Below are 24,282 nucleotides of genomic sequence, written 5' to 3' on the forward strand. Positions count from 1 at the left end.
ATCAGATATATGATTTGCAAACATTTCCTCCCATTGCATAGGTTGTCATATATCGACGTTTTTAACAACCTCACTTAGACCAGCGGAGGAATGCTTTGAAGAACGCTGGCACAGGATCTGTGAGCCCCTTTCTAGAAGCAAGTTTCTGGGCCGGGTTCCACCTAGGAGCAGGGCCCAAGGGGAGGAGACAGGGAGGAGTGCTGGCTCCACTCAGCCCCTGGGGCCCCTGCTAGGAGAGGTGGGGATGCTGACCTGAGCACCCACATGCACCCAGAAACCAGGCCTCGCCCATTTACAGGGCACATCATGTCCCTGGTCACCACCCCTAGAAAGAGCATGATGCCAAAAAGCCAGGGCCACGCCTGGGTCCCCTCTGTGATGGGGAAGGGGGCTGCACACATCTGCAAGGCACAGCTTGTGTTAGAAGCACCTGCCTGGCTTATCTCTACGTGACTGTGGAAATGGGGAGCAGTGGAGTCTGACGCCAGCAGGTGCGCGCCTCGCAGGAGCTCCCTGCTGTGCTGGCTCCACCTGAGGGGCTAGAGGCCAACCTCACCGCTCTCCCTCTCCTCCCCTCCCTTCCTCCCAACCTGGGCTGGTGCCCCATGGTTCTCCCCACATCCCCCAGGTGTTCACCAACGGTCCGACCCTTTTCTTCAGGTCCAGCAGATGCTCTTGCTGGAATTATCTGCTTGTGACAGCACTTGTTTGTGACCAGTGCGAAGGCAGTTCTCTGAAGGGTGAGAGAATTACAAAATCCAATACCCAGACTATTTTCATTTGCTTTTCTCCTGGGAACGGTCAGAGATCAGTGATCGTACGAGTTAGTCCCACAGGTCTTCACTGCAGAACGTTGCACACCCATCAGTCTGGGCCTAGGGTCTTTCTCCAAGTGTGAGGCCTGTGGCTGCGGGTCCAGGGTACCTTTTCTGTCAGTAGTAAAAAAAAAATGAGAAGCAAACATCAAAGGTTCAAAAGCCTGACCCTGGCTGCCGTCTGTGTGGCCAGCCTGGATAATTCAGGGTCTGCATTGCAGCTCTTCTGTTTTTGTTTGGTTTTGTTCTCCTAATTGAACATTTGCACCTAACCAGATCAGGGCTAACTAGTAACACCCTGCATTCTGCCCAAAAAATCAGCAACCCCATTACCCGTGATGAGGGTGGCCTGGCAGGAGGCAAAATCGACAAATGTTCCTGGTATCTGGCCAGTACCACCTTGAATTAGGACATCAACACATGCGATTGGATTGTAAATCATGTAATGACAACTGCAATGAAAGCTCCAAAAACAAACAGGCATGTGCTCACATTTTCACAGTAAAACTCCAACAATGTTGACAAAATCTACTGTTTGAATTCTGATACGACTTTCTTCCATTTTGTGATCTTTTTATTGTTCTTAATTACAATTGTTAGCATTAGAGACACACCACTCCATTATTTGCAATTGCAGCTTAAATATGCATATGTCCTAAATGATGGAATGATAACCAGCAGTGCCATTGGAAAATGAAAATATCAGTGATGCTGCAGAAATGCCAAAGATGTAACTATGAGGCTGGACTCTTGGAACTGGCCATAGTTGGGGAGACTTTGGACTGAGGCATCCTGGTATTGGCTGGGTGACCCTGGGCACATTCTCCTTTTCCTCTTTTTTAAAATAAGCTATGTTGGTCTTTAGAAAATTAAAATCACAACATGAACAACGAAGAAAGTAAAGAAAAAGTCTGTATCCTCTCCCACAATCACAAAATGAACAAGTTAATGAATTTCCTTCCTTTCTTCCTAGCCTTATTTTGTATTCACTATAAAAAGAAAAAATGTTGGCCGGGCACGGCAGCTCACACCTGTAATCCTAGCACTTTGGGAGGCCAAGGCAGGTGGATCACCTGAGGTCAGGAGTTCGAGACCAGCCTGGCCAACATGGTGAAACCCCTTCTCTACTAAAAAATACAAAAAAAAAAAAAAAAAAAAAAAAAGGAGCCAGTCATGGTGGCGGGCGCCTGTAGTTCCAGCTATGCAGGAGGCTGAGGCGGAGAATCACTTGAACCCAGGAGGTGGAGGTTGCAGTAAGCCAAGATCACACCACTGCACTCCAACCTAGGCAACAGAGCAAGACTCTGTCTCAAAAAAAAAAAAAAAAAAAGGCCAGGCATGGTGGCGCACACCTGTAATCCCTGCACTTTAGGAGTCCAAGGTGGGCGGATCACGAGGTCAGGAGATGGAGACCATCCTAGCTAACATGGTGAAACCCCATCTCTACTAAAAATACAAAAAAATTAGCCAGGCGTGGTGGCGGGAACCTGTAGTCCCAGTCACTTGGGAGACTGAGGCAGGAGAATGGCGTGAACCCAGGAGGTGGTGGAGCTTGCAGTGAGCGGAGATCACGCCACTGCACTCCAGCCTGGGTGACAGAGCGAGACTCTGTCTCAAAAAAAAAAAAAAGAAAAGAAAAGAAAAAATGTCTTATTAATAGCACTATTCACAATAGCCAAAAGTGGAAACAACCCAAATTCATCAACTGAGGAATTCAAGTAATGGAATATTACAGAGGCATAGAAAGGAGTAAAGTCCTGATCTGCACTACCTGGATGACCCTTGAAAACATGACGCTGAGCAAAAGGAGCCAGACACAAAAGGTCACACATTGAATGATTCCATTCATATGAAGTGCCCAGAATAGGCAAATCCATAGAGACAGAAAGTGGATTTGTGTTTGCCAGGAGCTGGACAGGGTCAGGGAGGAATGAGGAGTGACTGCTAATGGTTACAGGCTTTTTTTAGGGGTGATCAAAGTGCTCTGGAATTAGGTAGTGGTGACGGTTTCACAATCTGGAACTATATGTAAAACACTGAACTGCAGACTTTAAAAGGTGAATTTTAGGGTATGTGGATTATATCTCAATTTTTTTAAAAAAGAAAGCACAAAGAAAAATATCACTGTCTTTAAAGATCCAGCTCTGTTTCCTGGACTCTAGTCTATAGGAGGGTCTCTTGGTGTCCCCAGAGGAGAGCCCCTGGGAGAGAAGAGGGTTAGAAATCTGGGGGGAAAGGGAACCCCGGCCCAGGAGACGGGTCGGCTGCGACCACCTCCAGCATTTCCTGCAAGCCAGCCCTGTCACCTTCCTGAGGACGGTGATGATGAAGCAGAGGACACTAGGTTTCAAAGCTCTTCCATGCATGATGTCACTAGGCTCTCACACCAGCCTGTGGGGCAGATGAGAGAGGCATCATTGTCCTCATTTTGCAGGTGACACTCCACAAGATGGGACCGAGGTGACCCTCAGCTGGGCCCTCCTACCTGTGCTCTCTGCAGCTAGGGGCAGGAGGCTGCATCTGATGTGACCTGAGAGTATCCCTGAGAGTATCCCTGAGAAGCCAGAGCAGGACTCTCAGCTGAACCACCCAGAAATGGCCAGGTGGACCGAGGCCAGGACCTCCAGTGGCAGTGGAGTAAGCGGGTGGGAGGGTGGAGCAGGAAGGAGTGATTGTGGCTTTTCATCCTTTCTGCATATGAGGCTGGGCGGCTTGTGCTCTGGCTGGCAGGCTTGTTTGATTCTCCCACATGGAGAGTTTCAGGCACGCAGGTGCTGCCCCAGGTGGGGCCCACAGGTGCCCATAGGAGCCGGGCAAAGGCAGGTCCCAGGGAGCTGTCAGTGCAGATGTGGGAACCCGCTGCCACCTGCAGCTGTGCTGGGACACCAGCCAGCGTTCCCACATCCTGAGGGCTTTCAAGAGAAGCCATAAGTATAATCGTCCTCTTGGTTAATAATGGCAGCTAAGTGTAGTTTTTATAAAAGGGTCAAACCAGGCCCATATGTGGGCCACATGTCACTGTGGGAATGAGAGTTTGAGTCGTCTGCTCTAAATATATATACAAAACAAGCAGTTTCTTCTGGATAAACTGGTCCACACATCATTCATTTCATTGTGGGGTTTGCTTGTTAATTTTGGCCCAAGACACAGGGCTTTGAGTAAACAGAGCCTCGCCCGGCAGTACACCAGCTCTTACATTCAGAAGCCACGTCCCGGAGCCATGTCTTCCCAGACCAAAGTCACACCCTGTCTTTGCAGGCTCCCTCCTTGTCTCGGTCCAACCCTCTCAAGGTATCCCCCTGCACCCTCCTGTACCCCTCCTTGTGGGTCACCCCCACCTGTGTGTGTAAACACCTTCTAGAAGATCAGATTGTTAAAGCACCCCATGACCCTTCATTCCACTCCAACTCCCACCATTTCTGGGCTCCCCTTCAGACGAAGACTTCTCCTCGGGGTTGACACTTGCTGTCCACACTTCCTCAGCCCTCTCACTCTAAAACGACATAAACACCCAGAGAATAACATGACAATGTGCACCTGAGCAACCCCCACCCAGATGGAACAAAGGTATCCTTGGCCATGTTTGTAGCAGATATTTCTTTCTTTAAAAAATAAATAAGTGCAGAGCTGGCAGAATATTTCCCATTGCCCTTCAGCCTGCTGCTCTTGGACTTTCTTCCCGCAGCCTCCCCGTGGCCCTTCATGGACACATGGTCCTGGCTACAGATGAAAAATCGCTGGGTCCTCAGCAGGGCAGTCATATTTGATAATGACCAGGATTGCATTTAAATCTAGTACCTCCCAGATACTGTACAGATATGCTACCAGCTAAGGCTCAAAACCACTCAAAGCCATTTCTGTTTCAGAGATGAGAAAATCACAGCTCAGAGGGGTTGGGGGCATGGTGGCAGTGCCAGCAGTCCGCCTCCAGGACGACCTCCACTGTCCCTTCACTCAGCCAGTGTATGCAGACTTCCCAGCTGGGATGAGCCCTTTTAAAATCTCAGTGGGATTTCAATCTCCAGCGCCAGCGCTCCTATCATCCGGCACAGAGGTTTTCAAAATAACCATTTCTGATGGACTGGATTATTTAGCACGAGTGAGCAGTATCTCACCTAATGGGGGTGGGGAGGTTTTGAAGGGGTTGTGAACAAACCACAGGAAGCCCTGCTCTCTCCTTTAATTTCACAAGCACAGGTGGTGGCTCCTCCAGGGCCTTCCCTGCAATGGGGTTATCGTTGCATTGAAACTTGCGTGACGAATCTGTAAGGAGTCAGGGTGGGTTCAGCCGTGTGTTATGACCTTGGCATTGTTCAGCCTCAGAGCGCGGCAGGAGGGGAAGGAGGAAAGTTTGACGGAGGGGCCTCCACCCATTGCCTTTCACCTGCACACTACCTCTGAGCAGATTCAGGAGACCCAGCTCCTCCCTGGGTTAGCGGTGCCTCTCCTGGGTAACCTGGCTTACTTCGTGTTTGCCCTGCTGGCAAGTGCAGGCTGCAGGGCTCCGCTGCTGTAGGCGGCATTAGCAAGGGCTGAGCAGGTGGCGCTGCTCCACCGGGAGATTGAGTAAACCACTGAGTCATTAGGAGATGTTGAGCTCTCGCCAGGCACTCCTGGAGGCACAGGGGATACAGCAGAGAACTGAAGGGGGCTGCTGCCTCTGTGGCTTTGGTGCGAGGTTGGGGAGGAGGGGAGAGGGAGAAGGTGGGGGAGAAGGTTCATGGAAAACAGAGCTCAGGGTTTGGGGTAGATGGGGAGTCAGGGAGCCCTGGTGAAGAGGCCACAGTGGAGCAGAGACTGGAACAAAGGGAGGGCTGGATTTGTTCATCTTGCTTCCCAAGAAAGAGGCTGCAGGCAAAGTGGCTCTTACTCCTTTTGTTTATCCTCGTAGGTTCTAGAAGATTTCTGAGGACTCAGCAGTAACTTGCAAGGCTGGACTGAGGCTATTTCCTTATATCAACTTTTTAAAAACGAATGGTTAATACCTAAGTAAGGCACTTTCACCCTACCCCCCACCGAGAAAGGACGTTAGTCACATGCTAGCGTTTTTATGAGGAAAAGACGAATTTCCAGTCAAAGCAGAGGGAAGTGAGTGGATTGAGCCTGGCACGGGCCTTGGCGCCAGCTGCACTTGCCCTGGTGCCGAGCCACAGCAAGGGCTGGCGCTCGGCACTATGAAAAGCCCTCCTTTTCGGAATCTGGGGACAAATTGCAAGGCCGATGCCCTTCACTGGCACGATAGGGAGGGGATCGGGGGCCCTGCCTTGCCTTGAAGGAGGCATCTCAACACCCCTTATGATGGAACAGACTTAGCCACAAAAGTAAGTGAGGGGCACGTTGTTGCTCCGTCATCCGCCGGTGGCATTAAATCTTGTGGGGCAGGCTGCGTTTCCCCCTTTCACGATGAGGGGCCCGAGCCTAAGAGCTCAGAGCCTGGGCTTTAGTTCTGATTCCCCATGCTGTGCTGGCACAGGTTTCCTGGGCAGCGCCCCAGCACTGGTTTCTTACACTAGGGCGGTGAGAGGGGCTGCCAGGGAAAGTGTGGAAAGGACGAGGGGCGGGGCCATGAGAGGGAACAGGGCTGGGGGTGGGGCCTCGAAGGCTGGGCTGCGGGGGCGTGGCCGTGAGAGTGAGCAGGGAGGGAGCCAGGACCAGGGCCATGAGAGGGAATAGGGGGCGGGGAGAGGGGCGGGGCAGTGAGAGGGAGCAGGGCTGGGGGCGGGCCCTGGAAGGCAGGGCTGAGAGGGCGGGGCCGTGGGAGGGAACAGGGGGCAGAGTGTGGGGCGGGGTCGAGGACGATGGGGCTGGACTTGAGGGTGGGGCCTGGGGGCTAGGGAAGGACAGTGCCAAATCTTGTGTCCAGCCTCTGAAATCTTCCCTCAGTTCTTCCTTGTCTTTCGTGGCCTTGGTGTTTTTGAGGAACGCAGGTGGGTTATTTTGTAGGATGGCCCTCAGCTCGGGCTGTCTGCTGATCCTTCCTCCAGATCAGGTTCAGATGATGCACTTAGGGCACTTTTATTCCTCTTGGTAAGTTTTATCCAGAGCCTCATGATAAATATTTGTTCCATGACAGGTGATGTGTACACTTTGTTTTAGGTGGTTCTCCCCAGAATTCTCCACTGTGGAGTTACTAATTTCTCCTTTGTAATTAATAAGTATCCATTGGAGATACTTTGAGATTATGTAAATACGTTGTTACTCTTCAAACTTTTTACCCACTACTTTTAGCATTCATCAGAGATTCTTGATGATTGCCAAATGGTGATTTTCTGATTCCATCATTCCTTCCACATTTAATAGGGACTTTCCACCAGAAGAAAGAGCTTTCCCCCTCCCCTGTGCATTTATTTACATATGTATTTATATCAGTGTGGACTCATGTGTCTTTATTTAAGTCTAAAGGTTATAATTCTTCATTGTAGTCATTTATTTTCATGCTCAAGGAACCCCAGAGAAAGCCACTGGGAGCCCCTTCAAGCAGCTACTGTGTTCTTTTGGCATGTTCCCAGGTCTAAAGTAGTTTCCCACTTGCTGGTACAGTAAGATGTTCTAGGCTCTTCTTATACTTCCTCGTCCCAGCCCTGGATTCCTTTTAGTGGAGAATGGTATTTAGAAACCAATATTGGAGCACGGGTGTGCTCATTGCTATTGAGGTGTTATTGTGAAGCCCATTCAGGGAGCCGGGGAATGTATGAGTGTGTAAACATACAGACATGCATGCGTATGTGCATATGTATGTAGGCATATGGCCCCAAGGTCCCTGACTGCTGATATGCATGCTTTGTGTAACCCCATCCGTTGAGTGTGGGATGGACTGAGTGACTCAATGCTAATGAATGGGTTATGGCAAAAGCCATGGGCTGTCACTTTGGACACCAGGTTATAAAGAGACCCGGCTTCTGTTTTGCATGCCCTTTTTAGCTTGCACACTCAGAGGGTGGTCAGCTGCCCCTTCGTGAGCTGCCTTGGAGAGAGTTTCCCCTGGCAAGGAGTTAAGGGAGGCCTGGGGCCAGTAACCATGTGAGTGAGCCTGGAAATGGATCCTTCTGGGTTTCATTCCTTCTCTTAAGATCACAGCCCCACCCACAGCTCAGTCAAATCCTTGTGAGGGACCAGAGTCAGAAGCACCCAGCTAAGCCACATTCAACTCTTGGTCCATAGAAGCTGGGGGATAATACATGTTTGTTGTTCTAAGCCACTAAGATTTGGGGCAATCTGTTTTGTTAATCCATAGTTAATTAATACAATATGTTATATCTACATATATGTGTGTATGTATAGAGAGGGACCACACATACATTTATATCTGTTTTTATACCTGTCTCTATATATTATAAGTCATGAGTTCACACTGATAACTTTAATTTTACCTCAGTGCTATAGGGTTCATTGTGATCTTCCCCACTTTCCATATTTGTAACTCCTTTCTCCAGCAGTGAGAAACCCAGCTCTGATCATCTGCAATATATTAATTTATTTGTTCAGTCCTAGAGGACACAAAAAACAGCTTCAGAATTGCTATCTTATGTTCCAGAAAAAATAACCTACTCATGGGAGTTCAATCTTTGTTTAGAGTTCTTGTCTTTAGTTGTCATATAGTCCAAATACTGCAACCACTATGTTATGAAAAACAAGGGCTTTCCAGCTTCTTTGGGAAGTAAGGCATGAGATGCAAAGGGGAAGCACAGTTTCTTTCCAGGTAGCACATGCTGGGCTTCGCTGTCTTGCATTGGAGAAGCGTGAAACAGAAGGGAAAAATGCAAAACAGAAGGGCAGGGCAGGGCTTCAGAGGTTCCCGCTCTGTGCTTTCTTTCTCCCCTGAGCCCACACTGCCTGCCTCCCTTGCATTAGCACAAAAGCACCAACATCTGAGGCCAGCGATGTTGTTTTTAAACAGTCATTAAATTATTTACAGAGAAAAGTGCGTTGCTTTTTGAAGGCTTCTGAGGAAGGTTTGAATTATCATCATTTCTATTATTCAAAAAGCCAAGTAACAAGCCGACTTGGATCTCCCCAGAAAGGCTGAGTCTGGGGGGTACTTGCAGGCCCTAATCTGCACAGGAGCTCTCCTAGAGTAACAAATGGGACATCGGCATGACCCCTCTGCGGAGGGCCTCTGTGACATGCGGTTGTCACTGCAGACCTCTGCAGAGGTGACCTCCCCAGAGACAAGAGACCTCCCAGAGCAGCACTGCTGCCTGGGTAAATGGGGACATCCAGGAGGCCAGCTCCAAGCCTCACCCCACAGATAACTCAGTCCCACCCTGGTCACAGGCACATGGGGCACTCCTCATGGCAGTTGTGGGAAAGTGGCCAAGAACACGAGGTTCAACCAGCCATGGTTTCTCTAAGATCTGCCTCAGGATTGTCACATGCTAAGCACTCCACTTCCCCATGCCTGCAAGCACCCCACAAGTTCCCCACAGACACACACACACTACACAGGTCATACATAGTCACGCACACGCCACACTACACAGGTCATAGTCATGCACACAACACACTACACTGCACACATACCACACACATAACACCACACACACATCACAAACACACACACCACACATGCATGCACACACACCTGCTCAGACTCATCACACATACACACATGCATCACGATACACTCTGCACTCTTACAACACACATCCATCAGACACATACACAAACATAGCACACACACACACATCATACATTCACAAATAGCACAAATATGCACTGAGCCAGGCCTCATGGAGATCCAGCAAAGGGTGCTGGCTCTCTCCCTGCCTCCCATGAGCCCTTCCTTGCCCCGCAGCCTGCCTGCACCTACCTCCCGCCTGCAGGAAGGGCTCTCCCCAGCTCTCTCCGTCAACTGACTCCACAAACCCTGGGAGGCAGACCCAATGGGGCCCTTCAGATGCAGGCCAGTTCACTTCCCAGTGCCCAGCCTCTGTATAAGATGTCCCTGGTGACTGAGAACAAGAGGCCATGTGGGATAAAGCTAGCAGGAACTGCTGAGCATCCAGCACCAGCAAGGCCTCCACAGGGGATTTCCCTCCCACCTCCCTCTGCTGCAGGTGGCCTCCATGAGCTGCACCCCTATCGTGCCATTTCCAGATGGTGAACAACACTTGCACTGCAGTTTTTCTTCTCGAAAATCCCCACAGCTCCCACCACAGAGCTGTGCACAAAAAATATCTTCAACAGGTGGATAGGGATGGATTAAGGTGCAAAATGAGAACCATTAAATACATACTTGCAAGCCATTTCTCTTAAAATGTACTAACGCTAAGATCCTTAAAGACTTGCATCCACCATTATTGCAGATGACTATTCAGATGTTGTGAGCAGACATATTGTTTTATAAAAGTATAAGAATGGACTCTGATGATGGCTTGGGAATATATTGGTCTAATATCCACTTCTCTCTCTTCCAGGGTCAGAAATCTTGGATAGAGAAAACCTTTTGCAAACGGGAATGTATCTTCGTAATTCCTAGCACAAAAGACGCTAACAGGTAAATTGGAAGCCACGATTAAGACATTATCCAAACCAGTGCTTGTCTACCACTGTTCTCGTGCTTGTAGGAGGCAGAAAGAGGAGTCCAAAAGTGTGGCCAGAATCCATTCCCCATGGGAGTCACTAACTAGGGAGTCACTCGGGCTCCTTGTTACTCCATTAACATGCAAATAGCTTCAGAAAAGAGTTTCCATCCGCCACTCACCCTAACGCGAAACTCTCATAGCCAAATGGGCCTACATCATTCCTGTTAGTCTCAGCAAGATCAAGGAGTTGAGGGCTTTCAACAGGTTTCCAGGATATTTTCCAGGCCTCTTTAATAGAGTTTCATAATGTATTTAGATGAAAAGAAATTTTCATCACAGGGAAGATCTGAGCGATTGAATGAACTAGTCATGACTTTATTAAAGGATTTGGCTTGTGCACAAAACCCCAAACAATTTTATTTACTGACATGAAAAAGCATCTGTTATAAGCTGAACAGAGGCCTTGTAAAGTCATGCAAGCAGAGATTAATTTAGCTAAAATGTCTCATCTCTAAGGGCAAAAGCTGTGAGACTGAGTCTGGGGGAAGAAGAACAATTTATCCATATATTCACCCAATATGAAATTCATGCAGATAGAAGCATGACACAGAAGTACACACTCTTCGAGATCACCTGTTTTAAATTTGTTTCACACATGCAATCACAGGCCCTCCACATCCCCAAGCTGCCGTTTGACCCACACCACCCTGCAGATTCTCCTCCCTGTTTAAACCCCAGTGATTGCCCCCGAGGTAAAAAAATGCCATTATGAAACAATGCCAACGGTCACAAAAATCTCCCCTTTGTTGCATCCACACGTCCCTTCTTATTTCAATGGCACATAGGCCATCCCGGGGACTCTCCGTGCCAGCACTGCACTCCTCCATGAAACCAGATATCCAGGCAATAGAGGGCAAAAGGTGCTTCTGGGCTCAACACAAGCCTTCTTGATGCACTCCATGCAGTCCCCAGCATGGATTTTAAAAAAAAAGATGGAAAAACCAACCATTTAAACCCTTGGAAATGATCCCAAAGACAAACAGCAAGTAAATAAGTATCTTTAGAGAAAGCCAGCAAAAATTCAGTAGAAAAGGCTAGAGTCTGTGGGATCTGAACCAAGAGTTTCCTCCCTCCCCCTGCCCAGCTCAGCAAGATGGAGACTCTGCTCCAGACTGCTGCAGCCAAGAACACAGAGCTCCCTCTCCACCAGCTCCCAGTCAGGAGCTGGAGAAATCCTTCTTCCAGGGAGGAGCAGGATTTCAGCATTTCTCATCCTGTCCCCTCCCACCTGTTGCTGAGGCTAAGTCCTGGATGAATGCAGTTGAGAGATAGAGGCTCCCTTCTTCCACCTGTGCCCCACTCATGTAAGCAGCAACCACAGAAAGTGAGAGTGGTTATACTGGCTTCAGACAAAACATACTTTAAATCAAGAAAATGTAACTAGAGATATTAAGGACATTTTATAATGATAAATGGGGCAATCCATCAGGAAATTATAACAAATATAAACATATATGTACCTAAAACAGCACCAAAATGCATGAAGCAAAACTGACATAAAGAAAGGAAGAAAGAGACAATTCAAGATGACAGTTGGAGACTTCAATACCCCACTTTCAATTATGGATAGATCACCTAAACAGAAGACCAACTAGGGAATAGAAACCAATTAGGCTTAACAGATATCTATAGAGCACGCCACCCAATAACAATAGAAAACACATTCTTCTCAAGTGCATATGGAACATTCTCCAGAATAGACCATGTGTTAGTCCATTAAAAAGCCTCAATATACCTAAAAGGATAGAAATAATAAAAAATATGTCCTCCAACCACAATGAAATACATTTAGAAATAAGAAATCAATAGGAGGAAAAAAATTGGAAACTCATAAATATGTGAAAATTAGCACACTACCAAATCACCACTGGGTTAAAGAAAATGTCAAAAGGTAAATTAGAAAATACTTTCAGATAAATGAAAATGAAGACATAACAAACCAAAACATGGGAATGCAGGTAAAGTAGTGCGGACAGGGAAATTTATACCTGTAAATACCTATATTAAGAAAGATCTTTAATAAATAACATAACTTTCTACTATAAGACACTGGAAAAAGAAGAATAAACTAAACTTAAAACAAGTAGAGGGAAGGAAATAATGATTAAAGTGGAAATTAATGGAAAAGAGAATAGAAAAGTAGAGCAATTCAATGAAATTAAAAGCTCTTCTTTAAAAAGCTCAACAAAACTAACGTATCTTTAGCTAGAGTCATAAAAGAAGAAAAAGATAAGACTCAAATGACTAGAATCAGAAATGAAAGAGGGGACATTACCACCAACCTTATAGAAATGAGTATAAAAGAATACTATGACTTATATGCAAACGAATTAGACAACTTAGATGAAATGGGAAAATTTCGAGAAATATACAAACTGCCAAAACTGACTCAAGGAAAAGTGTACAATCTGAACAGATCTATAAGGAGTAAAGAGATAGGATTAGTAATTTAAAAAACTGCCCAAAGAAAAGCCCAGGCCCACATGGCTTCTTTGGTGAATTCTAAAAAACATTCAAGGAAGAGTTAACACCAGTTCTTCACAAACTCTTCAAGAAAATAGCGGAGAAGGCAACATTCCCCAACTCATTTAATGAGGCCAGGACTACCCAGAAACCAAACTAGACAAAGACATTACAAGATAGAAAACTATAGATCAATATCTCTTATGAATATAGATGCAGAAATTCTGAACAAAATACTATCAAACCAAATCCAGCAACATATAAAAATAATGATACACCATGACCAAGCAGGATTTATCCCGGGAATGTAAAGTTGGTTTGCATTAGAAAAATAATTAATGTAATATAGCATATCAATATGGTAGAAACAAAAATCACATGATCTTCTCAATAGGCACAGCAAAAGACTTGGATAAAACTCAACGCTCTTTATAAAAAATCACTCAGAAAACCAGGAATAGAAGGAAACTTCCTCAACCCGATAAAAAAACAGCTATGAAGAATCCACAGTTAACATCAGACTTAATGGTGAAAGATTGAATGCTTTCCTCCTAAGATTAGGAACAAGATAAGGATGTCCTCTCTCACTACTTCTATTCAACATTTTAATGGAAGTACAAGCCAAAGCAATTAAGCAAGATAAAGAAAGAAAGAAAAAGTATCGAGATTGGAAAGAGAGAAGTAAAACTCTCTGTTTGCAGATGACATAATCTTACACATAGAAAAATCCTAAGGAATCCACCAAAAAATATTAGAACTAATAAATCAATTCAGCAAGGTTGTGGCATATGAAATCAATACACAAAAATCAAGTGTATTTCTATACACTTGCAATGAACTATATGGAAATGAAACTGACAACATAATTTATATATAACTGCGTCGAAAAGAATAATAGGAGGACTCACATTTTCTGATTTCAAAACTTAATACAAAGCTACAGTAATAAAAGGACAATAATACTGGCATAGGACAGACAGATAGACAAACAGAACAGAATTGACAGTCCAGAAATAAACCCATACACCTATGGCAAATTGATTTTCGGCAAGAGTGAAAAGTACTTTCAAAGGGGAAATAGTAGTTGTCTCTTCAGCAAATGGTGCTGGAATAACTGGACAGCCACATGCAAAAGAATAGACTTGGACCCTTACCTCACGCTATCTATAAAAGTTAACTCAAAATGGACCAAACACCTAAATGTCAGAGCTAAAAGTATAAAACTCTTAGAAGAAAATGTAAGGGTAAATCATGACCTGGGATTTGGCAAATGATTCTGAGATATGACACCAAAAACATGGACAACAAAAACAAAAACAAAAAATTGGCTTTACCAAAATTCAACACTTTGTGCTTCAAGGGATGCTATCAAGAAAGCGGAAAGACGACCCACAGAATGGGAGAAAATATTTGCAAATTATGTATCTGATAAGGGACTTGTATGCAGAATACAGAAAGAGATCCTACAATTCAATAATTAAAAAAAGATAAATAACCCAAGTTTTTTAAATGGGCAAAGGAAATGGATAGACATCTCTCCAAAGAAGATATACAAATAGTCAACAAGCACATGAAAAGATGCTCGATGTCCTTATTCTTCAGGGAAATGCAAATCAAAACCATGATGATTCACAATCATGTGAAGTAGATTGCTTCACAATCAGTCGGAAGACTAGGATGAAAAGGTAAGAGAGTGTGTGGGAGAGGATATGGAGAAATCAGAACCCTCAGACACTGCTGGTGGAAATGTACAATGATACAGCCACCTTGGAGAATAGTTTGGTGGTTCTTCAGAAGATTAAACATAGAGTAACCATATGACCAGCAATCCCATTTCTAGTGTATACCCAAGAAAAATGAAAACATTCATCCACTCAAAAACTTGTTATGTAAATATTCATAGCAACATTATTCATAACAGCCGAAGAGTGCAAATAGCCCAAATGTCCATTAAATGATACATAGATGAACAAAATGTTCATCTGTTTATACATGAGAATATTATTCAGCCATAAAAGGGAGTGAAGTACCGACACATGATATAATATGGATGAACCTTGAAAACATGCTAAGAAGCTGGTCTCCAAAGACCACATATTAGAGGACTGCCTTCATATGAAGTGTCTAGAACATGGAAATCCACAGAGATAAAAAGTAGACTTGTGGTTGCTTATGGCTTGGGGAGGGGTGCACAGGTAGATAGATGGTGGTGAGAAGGAAGATAACTTAAAGTATGCCATGCCAAGTTTCTTTTTCAGGTGATGAAAATGTTCGAAAATTAACTGTGATGATGATTGCACATATCTGTCAATACTAAAAACCATTTAATCTCTCTCTCTCTATATATATATACACATATATAGATACACACACACACATATATATATGCTTTTTTTTTTTTTGAGATGGAGTCTCACTCTGTCACCCAGGCTGGAGTGCAGTACCACAATCCCAGCTCATTGCAAGCTCCGCCTCTAGGGTTCAAACAATTCTTCTGCCTCATCCTCCCAAGTAGCTGGGATTACAGACATGCACCACCACACCCGGCTAATTTTTGTGTTTATGGTAGAGACAGGGTTTCACAATGTTGACCAGGCTGGTCTCGAATTCCTGATCTCAAGTGATCCGTGTGCCATGGCCTCTGAAAGTTTTGGGATTACAGGTGTGAGCCACTACGCCCGTCCTGAATCATATACTTGAAATGCGTTGATTATGGATTACATGAATTATATCTCAATAAAACGAAAAAAGAGAGAGAAAGAGAAAGAAAGAAAAAGAGGGAGGGAGGGAGGGAGGGAGGGAAGATGGAAGGCCATCAGAAGGAGGGTGGGAGGGAGAGAATGAGGGAAGTGGTGAGGGAAAAGGAAAAGGAAAACCAAAAGGAAAGACAAAGCAGAGAGGAAGCCCCAAGGCTGGCCCCATGGGAGCACAGAAGGCCTCCTGGCAAGGGCCCTGCACATGTGCGTTACACACGTGCACACACTCACACATCTAGCCTAGTAAAGATATCCTCTCTAGTCCCCAAGCCGACTCCATTCTCAGCTCTCCCACCCCATTTGCTAGGGTGCACGGCTGCCCACGCAGGCTCCTGGTGGGTCCAGGAACAGACCTGTCCTCCATGCCTTCCCTGGATTCCATCTCCCCCAAGACATCACTCCAGGCTACTGCAGTTCTTCCTGATGTTTTCAAGTTTTTGGTGGGTCCAGTCCACTCAAAACAGTGGCAGCCAAAAATGATGGAGTAACAGATGAAATCCTAGGCACGCTAGGAAAAGAAGCTGGCAGAAAGCCAGGGAACATGTTCAGAGAAGACTAGAAAGCCAGAGTTCAGGGAGGCTGTGAGAGGTTGGCTGGGTTTTGGGAGAGATGCTGTAGAACTAGAAGAACCCTGATGTTGGGGCAGGTTATGGCCCAATGGGCCATCTGTCCAAGGCACAAAAAGACATATTGGTCACTTTTGAAATAGCCTTTTAGCATTACTTGGGTGGAGAAATGTTTTACTAAGGAACGGAACAATTCAACAATACAAAAACTAGCTGAGCATGGTGGTGCATGCCTGTGGTCCCAGCTACTTGGGAGGCTGAGGTGAGAGGATCACTCGAGCTTGGGGAGGTCCAGGCTGCAGTGCGCTATGATAGCGCCACTGCACTCCAACCTGAACGACAAGAGAAAGAAAAATCTGGAAGGTCAACTCTGTGTTCAGAGGGCATGTCTATACTTTGTCACAGAATGTTCAGTACTTGACGTTTATACTGATGTTATTAAGACATCAAAAAGTTAAAATATTTTCAGAAAGAAAGAGCAACCATCCAATGTGTCTAAAATCAACTGGCATATAAAGAGATGTGCACTGATTATCTGGAAAAGGCCATCAGATGGGGCATTTCTGTCCCTAATAAAGCTGGCTTACTAAAGTGTTAGTAGGCTCCTGTTTGGGCCCAACTCACCTGTTGAAGTTAATTCATCTTTGCTAATGAAGGGGAAAGGGGGAGATTGTTGTAGAAAGACCCTGCTTTGCCTTTGTTTTCAGGTGTTGCTGTGGCCAGTTCACCAACCAGCATATCCCCCCTCTGCCAAGTGCAACACCCAGCAAAAATGAAGAGGAAAACAAACAGGTGGAGACTCAGCCTGAGAAATGGTCTGTTGCCAAGCACACCCAGAGCTACCCAACAGATTCCTATGGAGTTCTTGAATTCCAGGGTGGTGGATACTCCAATAAAGCCATGGTGAGAAAGGCATTCAGACATGGTGCCACTAGGATCACAGCTTTCGTTGGCGGCCAGTCTCCCAGTCCCAAACTGCAGATACCTGGTCTCCTTCATGGCTGTGGCTCAATCTTCCTAGATATTTCACTGAAAAACCAAGAGATTTATCTGCGCACATGGCTTTTAGCCATGAGGCTTGGAAACTGGACACCATTGTAAAGAACATCTAGTGTCCCGTAAATCCATACCGAACCTCTGAATCCACAAACCAGGCTCTGGCCCAACCCTGCAAACACACTCCATTGCTCCATCTTCAGTAATGAAAGACAAATTCCTTTTTCTAATAACTGTGGACCTGCAGTCCCCTTAGATGTATTGAGAGTCTTTGGAAATATTTTCCTCTGAGGTCTGTCCACAGCTTCCCTGGGCCTGCACTCAGCTGGCCTGAGAAGGACCAAGGTCCCTCACATTTGCATGTAAACAGGGAGTGCCCTCTGCCCTTCCAGTGAGCCCTGCCAGAGTGGGGGAGGCTTCAGCTCTATGATCCATTCCAGCTCACTCTGAATTACACTCCTACATGCCCAGTCACAACCTTTTTGCAATTTCATTTTATTTCACTGGCCCAACATCATCGTTAAAATAAAATTTAGTTGTGTTCCAAATGCTGCAATATACAGTCTTCTGAAATAGCTCCCTACCTATTAGCCTAGACACAAAGAAGCATTTCATAGAAGACAAGGCATCTGAGCATTATTAACCTCCTTCTCACTTTGAAGAGAAGGTCAGGTTCACATGTGGGCCCATGATCCCCTGTCCCATTTACTCAACAACATCCTCATCCAACTTCTTGGGCCACTGTTCTAGCTAAGCCAACTTTGGAACCTATTCCTCCAAGGTTAGGATTGCCAGATAAAATACAGGACACCCAGCTATATTTGAATTTCAGACATATCATGGATAAATTTTCAGTACAAGTATGTCCCAAATATTGCATGATTTATTGAATTTAATAAAAATGTTGTACTGAAACATTTTTCATTGTTCCTCTAAAATTCAAAATTAACTGAGTGTCTGGGTCAGTTTGGCTGCTATAACAAATTGCCTTAGGCTGGGTAATTTATAAACAGCAGAAATGTATTGCTCACATTTCTAGAGTCTGGGAGACCCAAGATCAAGGTGCCAGCAGATTTGGTGTCTGGTGAGGGTCCATCCTCTGCTTCATAGCTGGCACGTTCTTGCTGTGTCCTCACATGGCAAAGGCAGAGAACAAGTTCTCTGAGTCCTCTTTTTTTTTTTTGAGATGGAGTTTCAATCTTGTTGCCCAGGCTGGAGTGTAATGTGCAATCTTGGCTCACTGCAACCTTTGCCTCCCGGGTTCAAGTGATTCTCCTGCCTCAGCTTCCAAAGTAGCTAGAATTACAGGTGTGCACCACCATGCCTGGCTAATTTTGTATTTTTTTAGTAGAGATGGGGTTTCAACATGTTGGTCAGGCTTGTCTTGAACTCCTGACCTCAAGTGATCCACCTGCCTCGGCTTCCCAAAGTGCTGAGATTACTGGTGTGAGCCACCATGCCTGGCCCTGAGTCCTCTTTTATAAGGACACTGGTCCCATTCATGAGGGATCCATGCTCGTGACCTAATCACCTTCTAACATCCCACCTCTTAACACTATTGCATTGGAAATTAGGTTTCCACGTGAATTTTAGGGGAATACAAACATTCAGACCATAGCACCAGGCATCTTTTATTTGCATTTGCTAAACCTGACAATCCTCTCCAAAGTTCCCTTCAGTCACTTGGTCACAGACTCACACAGAGGGCTCCAGGACCCTGAGGGAGAGATAAGCCAGGCAGTTCTTGCTTGGACATGAGCAGTAGCCTCACGCCCCTTTGACATGAGAAGCAAAACCAAGAACAGAGGCTGAGTGCCACACACTCTTTCACAGTATATCCGTGTATCCTATGACACCAAGCCAGACTCACTACTGCACCTCATGGTGAAAGATTGGCAGCTGGAACTCCCCAAGCTCTTAATATCTGTGCATGGAGGCCTCCAGAACTTTGAGATGCAGCCCAAGCTGAAACAAGTCTTTGGGAAAGGCCTGATCAAGGCTGCCATGACCACCGGGGCCTGGATCTTCACCGGGGGAGTCAGCACGGGTAAGAACAGGCCCTTTCCCTCCCGATAGTCAATGTACCACCCAGAACTCATTGTGGTCCCCAAAGAGCTTCTTAATAACTAAGGACAACAAAACATATTGCATCCTGATCGTATTTATGAGAAAAGTGAAGTCTTTATTCCGTAGCTTGTGGTTTTTACTTTGGCATGACTCTTAAAAAAAAAAAAAAGCAGCAAGTACAATAATGATTGTCATAATGGTGAACATCTCTGGGTCACCCATGACATGCAGTGTTCCTTGAACTGAGCCCTGTACAAGCATCATCTTCATTAGACCTCTTGACAATCCTTTTCCTATTATAGGAAAGGAAACTGAGGCACAAAGACAATAAGGAATATACCAGGGAGTCTGGCTCTCAATTTTCATGGAAGGCAGCCAAGGAATGCCAAAAAGACTCCAGTTATTTCCAACTTTAGGCCTTAGACATCTGTAAAGGAAATCCCTGCACAGTTGCTTTGGTCTCTGTTTTTGTTTTCCCATTTCTAGAGTTGATGCAAGACTGCTAGTTATCATGAGCTCAGACTTTCAGTGTACTTTGTTTTAATGATAAAGATGAGTATGTCTCACCCCTGATCTGCAGGGAATGTAAGGACTCAGGGCAAGAGTCCCTAAATTTCATGAATAATAGTATGCTGGGAAGTTGAAGAGCCTAAAATATGACTGATGGCTGCTCACAGGTGTCATCAGCCATGTAGGGGATGCCTTGAAAGACCACTCCTCCAAGTCCAGAGGCCGGGTTTGTGCTATAGGAATTGCTCCATGGGGCATCGTGGAGAATAAGGAAGACCTGGTTGGAAAGGATGTAAGTGTTTTCTCTGCAAATGTTGGCAATTGTTTAAAATTAATGATTGATTTTGAGGTAACTGTAGATTCAGATGCAGTTGTAAGAATAATAAGAGAGCTCCCTTGAGGCCTTTCCCATTTTTCCAGTGGTAACATCTTGCAAAACCATAATGCAAGATCACAACCTGGATACCGTCATTGATACGGTCAAGGTGCAGAATGTTTCCATCAACACGAGGATCCCTCCTATTGCCCTTTCATATGTATATACCTCATTTCTTCCTACCCCCACCTCCTCTTTAACCCCTGGAAACCATTAATCTGCACCCCCCCACACACACACCCATTTCAAGAAGTTTCAGTAAATGGGATCATATAGTAATGTAACCTTTGGGCACTGGCTTTTTTTCACTCCACACAGTTCTCTGAACATGCGTCCAGGTTGCCATATGTATCGGTCTTCATTCCTTTTTACTGCTGGATGGCATCCCATGGTATGGATGCACCAGTTTCTTTAACCATTTGTCTGTTGAGAAACAGTTTGGCTGTTACAAGTAAAGTAGCCATAAACATTTCTGTGCAGGATTTGAGGTTAGCATAGGTTTTCATTTCTCTATGATAAATGCCAGGAGTACAATTGCTAGGTTGTCATTATCTAAAACAATTAACTTTCTTTCTATTTTAATGTAACAATTGGCAAAAATAAAACCTTCAACAGGCAGGGTAGAGAGGTAAGAATAGGTTTTAGTGCAGTCACTCCACACATATGTATTGTGCTTGCTTCCCTCGTTGGTCTGAACATCCAAGTCCTGCAGGTCTGATTTGCACTGTGCACTTTGTCAGGTAACAAGAGTGTACCAGACCATGTCCAACCCTCTAAGTAAGCTCTCTGTGCTCAACAACTCCCACACCCACTTCATCCTGGCTGACAATGGCACCCTGGGCAAGTATGGCGCCGAGGTGAAGCTGCGAAGGCTGCTGGAAAAACACATCTCCCTGCAGAAGATCAACACAAGTAAGTGCTGGCAAAGGCATGCACTCCTTCTGGGCTGATGCCATCACAGAGGAAACAAGGCTGAGAAGGAGATTGCCCAAGGGGATTAGAAGATTAACCTTGCTTCTTGTTAGGTCAATAGAAAATGACTCACCTAGATGCCTTACCTTAGCCACCTACCAAATCACATCCACTGGGCTACGTGGGGATGCTTTGCCCCAGGTTCATGAGTTAGCACGAAACAACCCTCAGTGCTTGCTATGGTGATGGCCTTGCCCACCCTGTTGCCCAGTGGTTCTTGTTCCCTGTAATTAGTTGTTATTTTTTAAATGTTTTAACAGGAAAACAATTTCTCAAACATTTAGTATGATTCCTTCTATTTGCTGATAAATATCATGTGATCATTAAATATCTCTGTAACTCTGGGCCTCTCATATAGACTAAGATGGCCAGGTGGGGACATATCTGGAGAGGGCTGCAGGAGCCATCTGCTCCTGAAGGGGCATCATCCTTGCTGGTCCTGAGGGGCAGCTGTCACTGTCAGACGAAAGCTGAGGTAGAAAGAGAGAGACGCAAACCTCAACCAGATGAAATAATGATAACAACTGGTTAGAATTACAATAACTGGTATAATCTCTTGGAGCATGTTTATACTCCGGTAATTCTTAACGTCAAACAATTGTTAAACGATCTGAAAGAGTAGTTTGTTTTTCCCATTACTGGCAAGATTTTTGTGGGAGACCATCTAGTCCTGGCGAATGGTCATTGGGAAGCATCATGTACGGGACTGTGATACTGCAGAGTGGGTAGAATGAGGATGGCCTACTAGGAAAAGTTGTAGATTTCCAAGAGTCAGATCTTGATGAATACATTGGTTGATGACTAAATTTTTTTTGTTCTCACATCTCTAATTTTTCTGGACTTGGAAGTTTTTACAACACCCCACTTCACTGGCCATGTGACTTGTGGGCTTCCCTTTGTCATCCTTCGCCTAGGGCTCTGAGCAGGGCAGGGATAGCAAAGGGGTGCTCAGTTGTCACTTCCCACAGCATGGAGCTTCGAGGACCCCAGCCTAAGCCAAGAAGAGTCTGTTCTACTCTGTTGCTTGAAAAGAAGGTGATTTGGCCACCATATTCCTAAAGATTGAAAATACCAAGCCTTGCTTGGGTTGGAAATCTCAAAGGCAGAGTCCAGGATATCTTAGTTCATTTTTCCAAATATCTCCTGGTCAGGGCTTGGCACAAAGCAGACCCTCAATGCATGTCTGCTGAAAAGAACTTAACCGTAATTACTCTGGTGGAGACAGCAGAGTCACTCAACATATGTAAGAGTCCCTGACTGTAGAAACGCCTCATGGAAGCAAATTAGAAACTCTGAAATGGCTCATCTGAAATTCTCCAATCTTCTCATAACAAATCCTGGCAGATTTTATCTGAAGCCCTTCAGAGCTGAGACCAACGACACTTCCACTTGCCTTTAGTTAATGTTGATCAATGAATTCCCATCACAACTAATGGACAGCTGGTGAAACAGGCTCAGAGCGTGATCTGTCATGGCCAGTGTGGCATAAAATTGGGAAGTAGGCAAATGTGCCTCCACTCCCATTTCCTTCTCATTCCAGAATCCCAGCTTCCTGGAATCTTCCTGCCACCTCCTGCTTCCCAGAGCCATCCCTGCAGATTCTGCCACCAAAAGTTAGTCGGTGCCCACTGTGTTCTTGAAGAGTCCTGTTAACTGATAGAGACAGAGGGAGGACTCTGGGAATAGGTCATTAACTGATGGACTACTAGTGGTCCATGTGGCTGCGTCCAAGATCAGTGCTTTATTCCAGCCACTGAAGACAGAAACATCAACAAGAACAGTATACCGCATTTGTATGCTATAACATTTACAAAATTATTTGATAGCCAAACACACGTACTGATATTTTCACACCTGCAGGAGGTAAAGGAGGCACTGTGATTGTTCACCTTTTACAAATGGCTGTCTAAGGCTCTTGGTGATTTGGTGAGATGTCATAAAGGAGAGGCCAGGAATTGAACTGCAATTTCCCTGGCTGGTCCAGATCCCCTTTTATCATCTCATTCTTCAGGGACAGCCATCAGGTTGGAAATTTCAGACCATGGGCTAGGACAGCCAGGGAGGTATTTTTCCAGCAAGGAATATCTTCCAATATTTCTCAGTGGTCACCTTGAGGTAGCCCGAACATCGGATGAGTGGGTTATTCAGGAGTTTAACCATATGTGAGTCAGAAAGTTTCAGATTTTGAGGTCCTGGTTTTCCCAATGAGGCCATAATATGTGACAGAAGGCAAGAATGAAAATCGGGCTGGGCGCAGTGGCGCACACCTGTAATCCTAGCAATTTGGGAGGCTGAGGCAGGTGGATCACTTGAGCTCAGGTGTTTGAGACCAGCCTGGGCAACATGGTGAGACTTCCTCTCTACCAAAAATACAAAAATTAGCCGGATGTAGTGGCATGTGCCTGTAGTCCCAGCTACTCAGGAGGCTGAGGTGGGAGGATTGACTGAGCTGGGGGAGGTTGAGGCTGTAGAGAGCCATGATCATGCCACTGCACTCCAGATTGGGGGACAGAGTGAGATTCTGTCTCAAAACAAACAAACAAACAAACAAACAAACAAACAAACAAACAAAAACAGAAAAAGAACAAAGAAAAGAAAAAGAAAATTGCTGTCATGTCCCTGAGTTCCTTCCAGCCAGACGGAGCATCCCTGAGTCGTAATGTTTTTACTCTTCCCTATACTTCAGGAGTTAAGACAACCCGGCAGACAATGCAGGGCACAGGTGGTACCAGCGAATGTGGTTTGTGTTGCAGGACTGGGGCAGGGCGTGCCCCTTGTGGGCCTCGTGGTGGAGGGGGGCCCTAACGTGGTGTCCATCGTCTTGGAATACCTGCGAGAAGAGCCTCCTGTCCCCGTGGTGATTTGTGATGGCAGCGGACGCGCCTCGGACATCCTGTCCTTTGCGCACAAGTACTGTGAAGAAGGCGGGTAGGATTTCTGACGCGCGAGGAAGGGCGGGTTCGTAACTGCCTCTTTGTTGGGCCAAGGAGAAAATCTAAAGTGGTCTGCTTAGACATTCCAAACATGTTTAAATCAGGAGGATTTGCTAGATCTCCTCTCCCATTTCCTGAGGTCTGCATCCAGGGGGACCGTCAGAGGCAGGGTGTTCCTGATGGAATTCTTTCTCCCTCATTTCCAACTTCATTTTCCCTTAGAAAGTTTGCAACAAAGCTGGAA

At 45.5% G+C, this 24,282-nt stretch overlaps 1 protein-coding gene across 4 annotated transcripts in view; it reads left to right on the plus strand.

Annotated features, from left to right (window-relative positions):
• The window catches only part of TRPM1 (transient receptor potential cation channel subfamily M member 1), a 159,637-nt gene that overhangs the window by 69,995 nt on the left and 65,360 nt on the right, over positions 1–24,282 (plus strand). For 2 of the 4 annotated variants that reach the window (XM_010362886.2, XM_010362887.2), the window contains exons 2-7: positions 10,232–10,311; positions 16,892–17,087; positions 19,014–19,227; positions 19,925–20,049; positions 20,874–21,045; positions 23,859–24,033. In XM_010362886.2, the coding sequence (XP_010361188.2) occupies positions 10,232–10,311; positions 16,892–17,087; positions 19,014–19,227; positions 19,925–20,049; positions 20,874–21,045; positions 23,859–24,033 (962 nt within the window). Of the gene's footprint in view, positions 1–5,706; positions 5,793–10,231; positions 10,312–16,891; positions 17,088–19,013; positions 19,228–19,924; positions 20,050–20,873; positions 21,046–23,858; positions 24,034–24,282 lie in introns of those variants that run through there. The other 2 variants (XM_030931755.1, XM_010362888.2) reach the window with 2 other exon arrangements.

This window comes from Rhinopithecus roxellana, chromosome 5 (genome assembly GCF_007565055.1).
Source record: "Rhinopithecus roxellana isolate Shanxi Qingling chromosome 5, ASM756505v1, whole genome shotgun sequence".
In the NCBI taxonomy this organism is placed as follows: Eukaryota; Metazoa; Chordata; class Mammalia; order Primates; family Cercopithecidae; genus Rhinopithecus; species Rhinopithecus roxellana.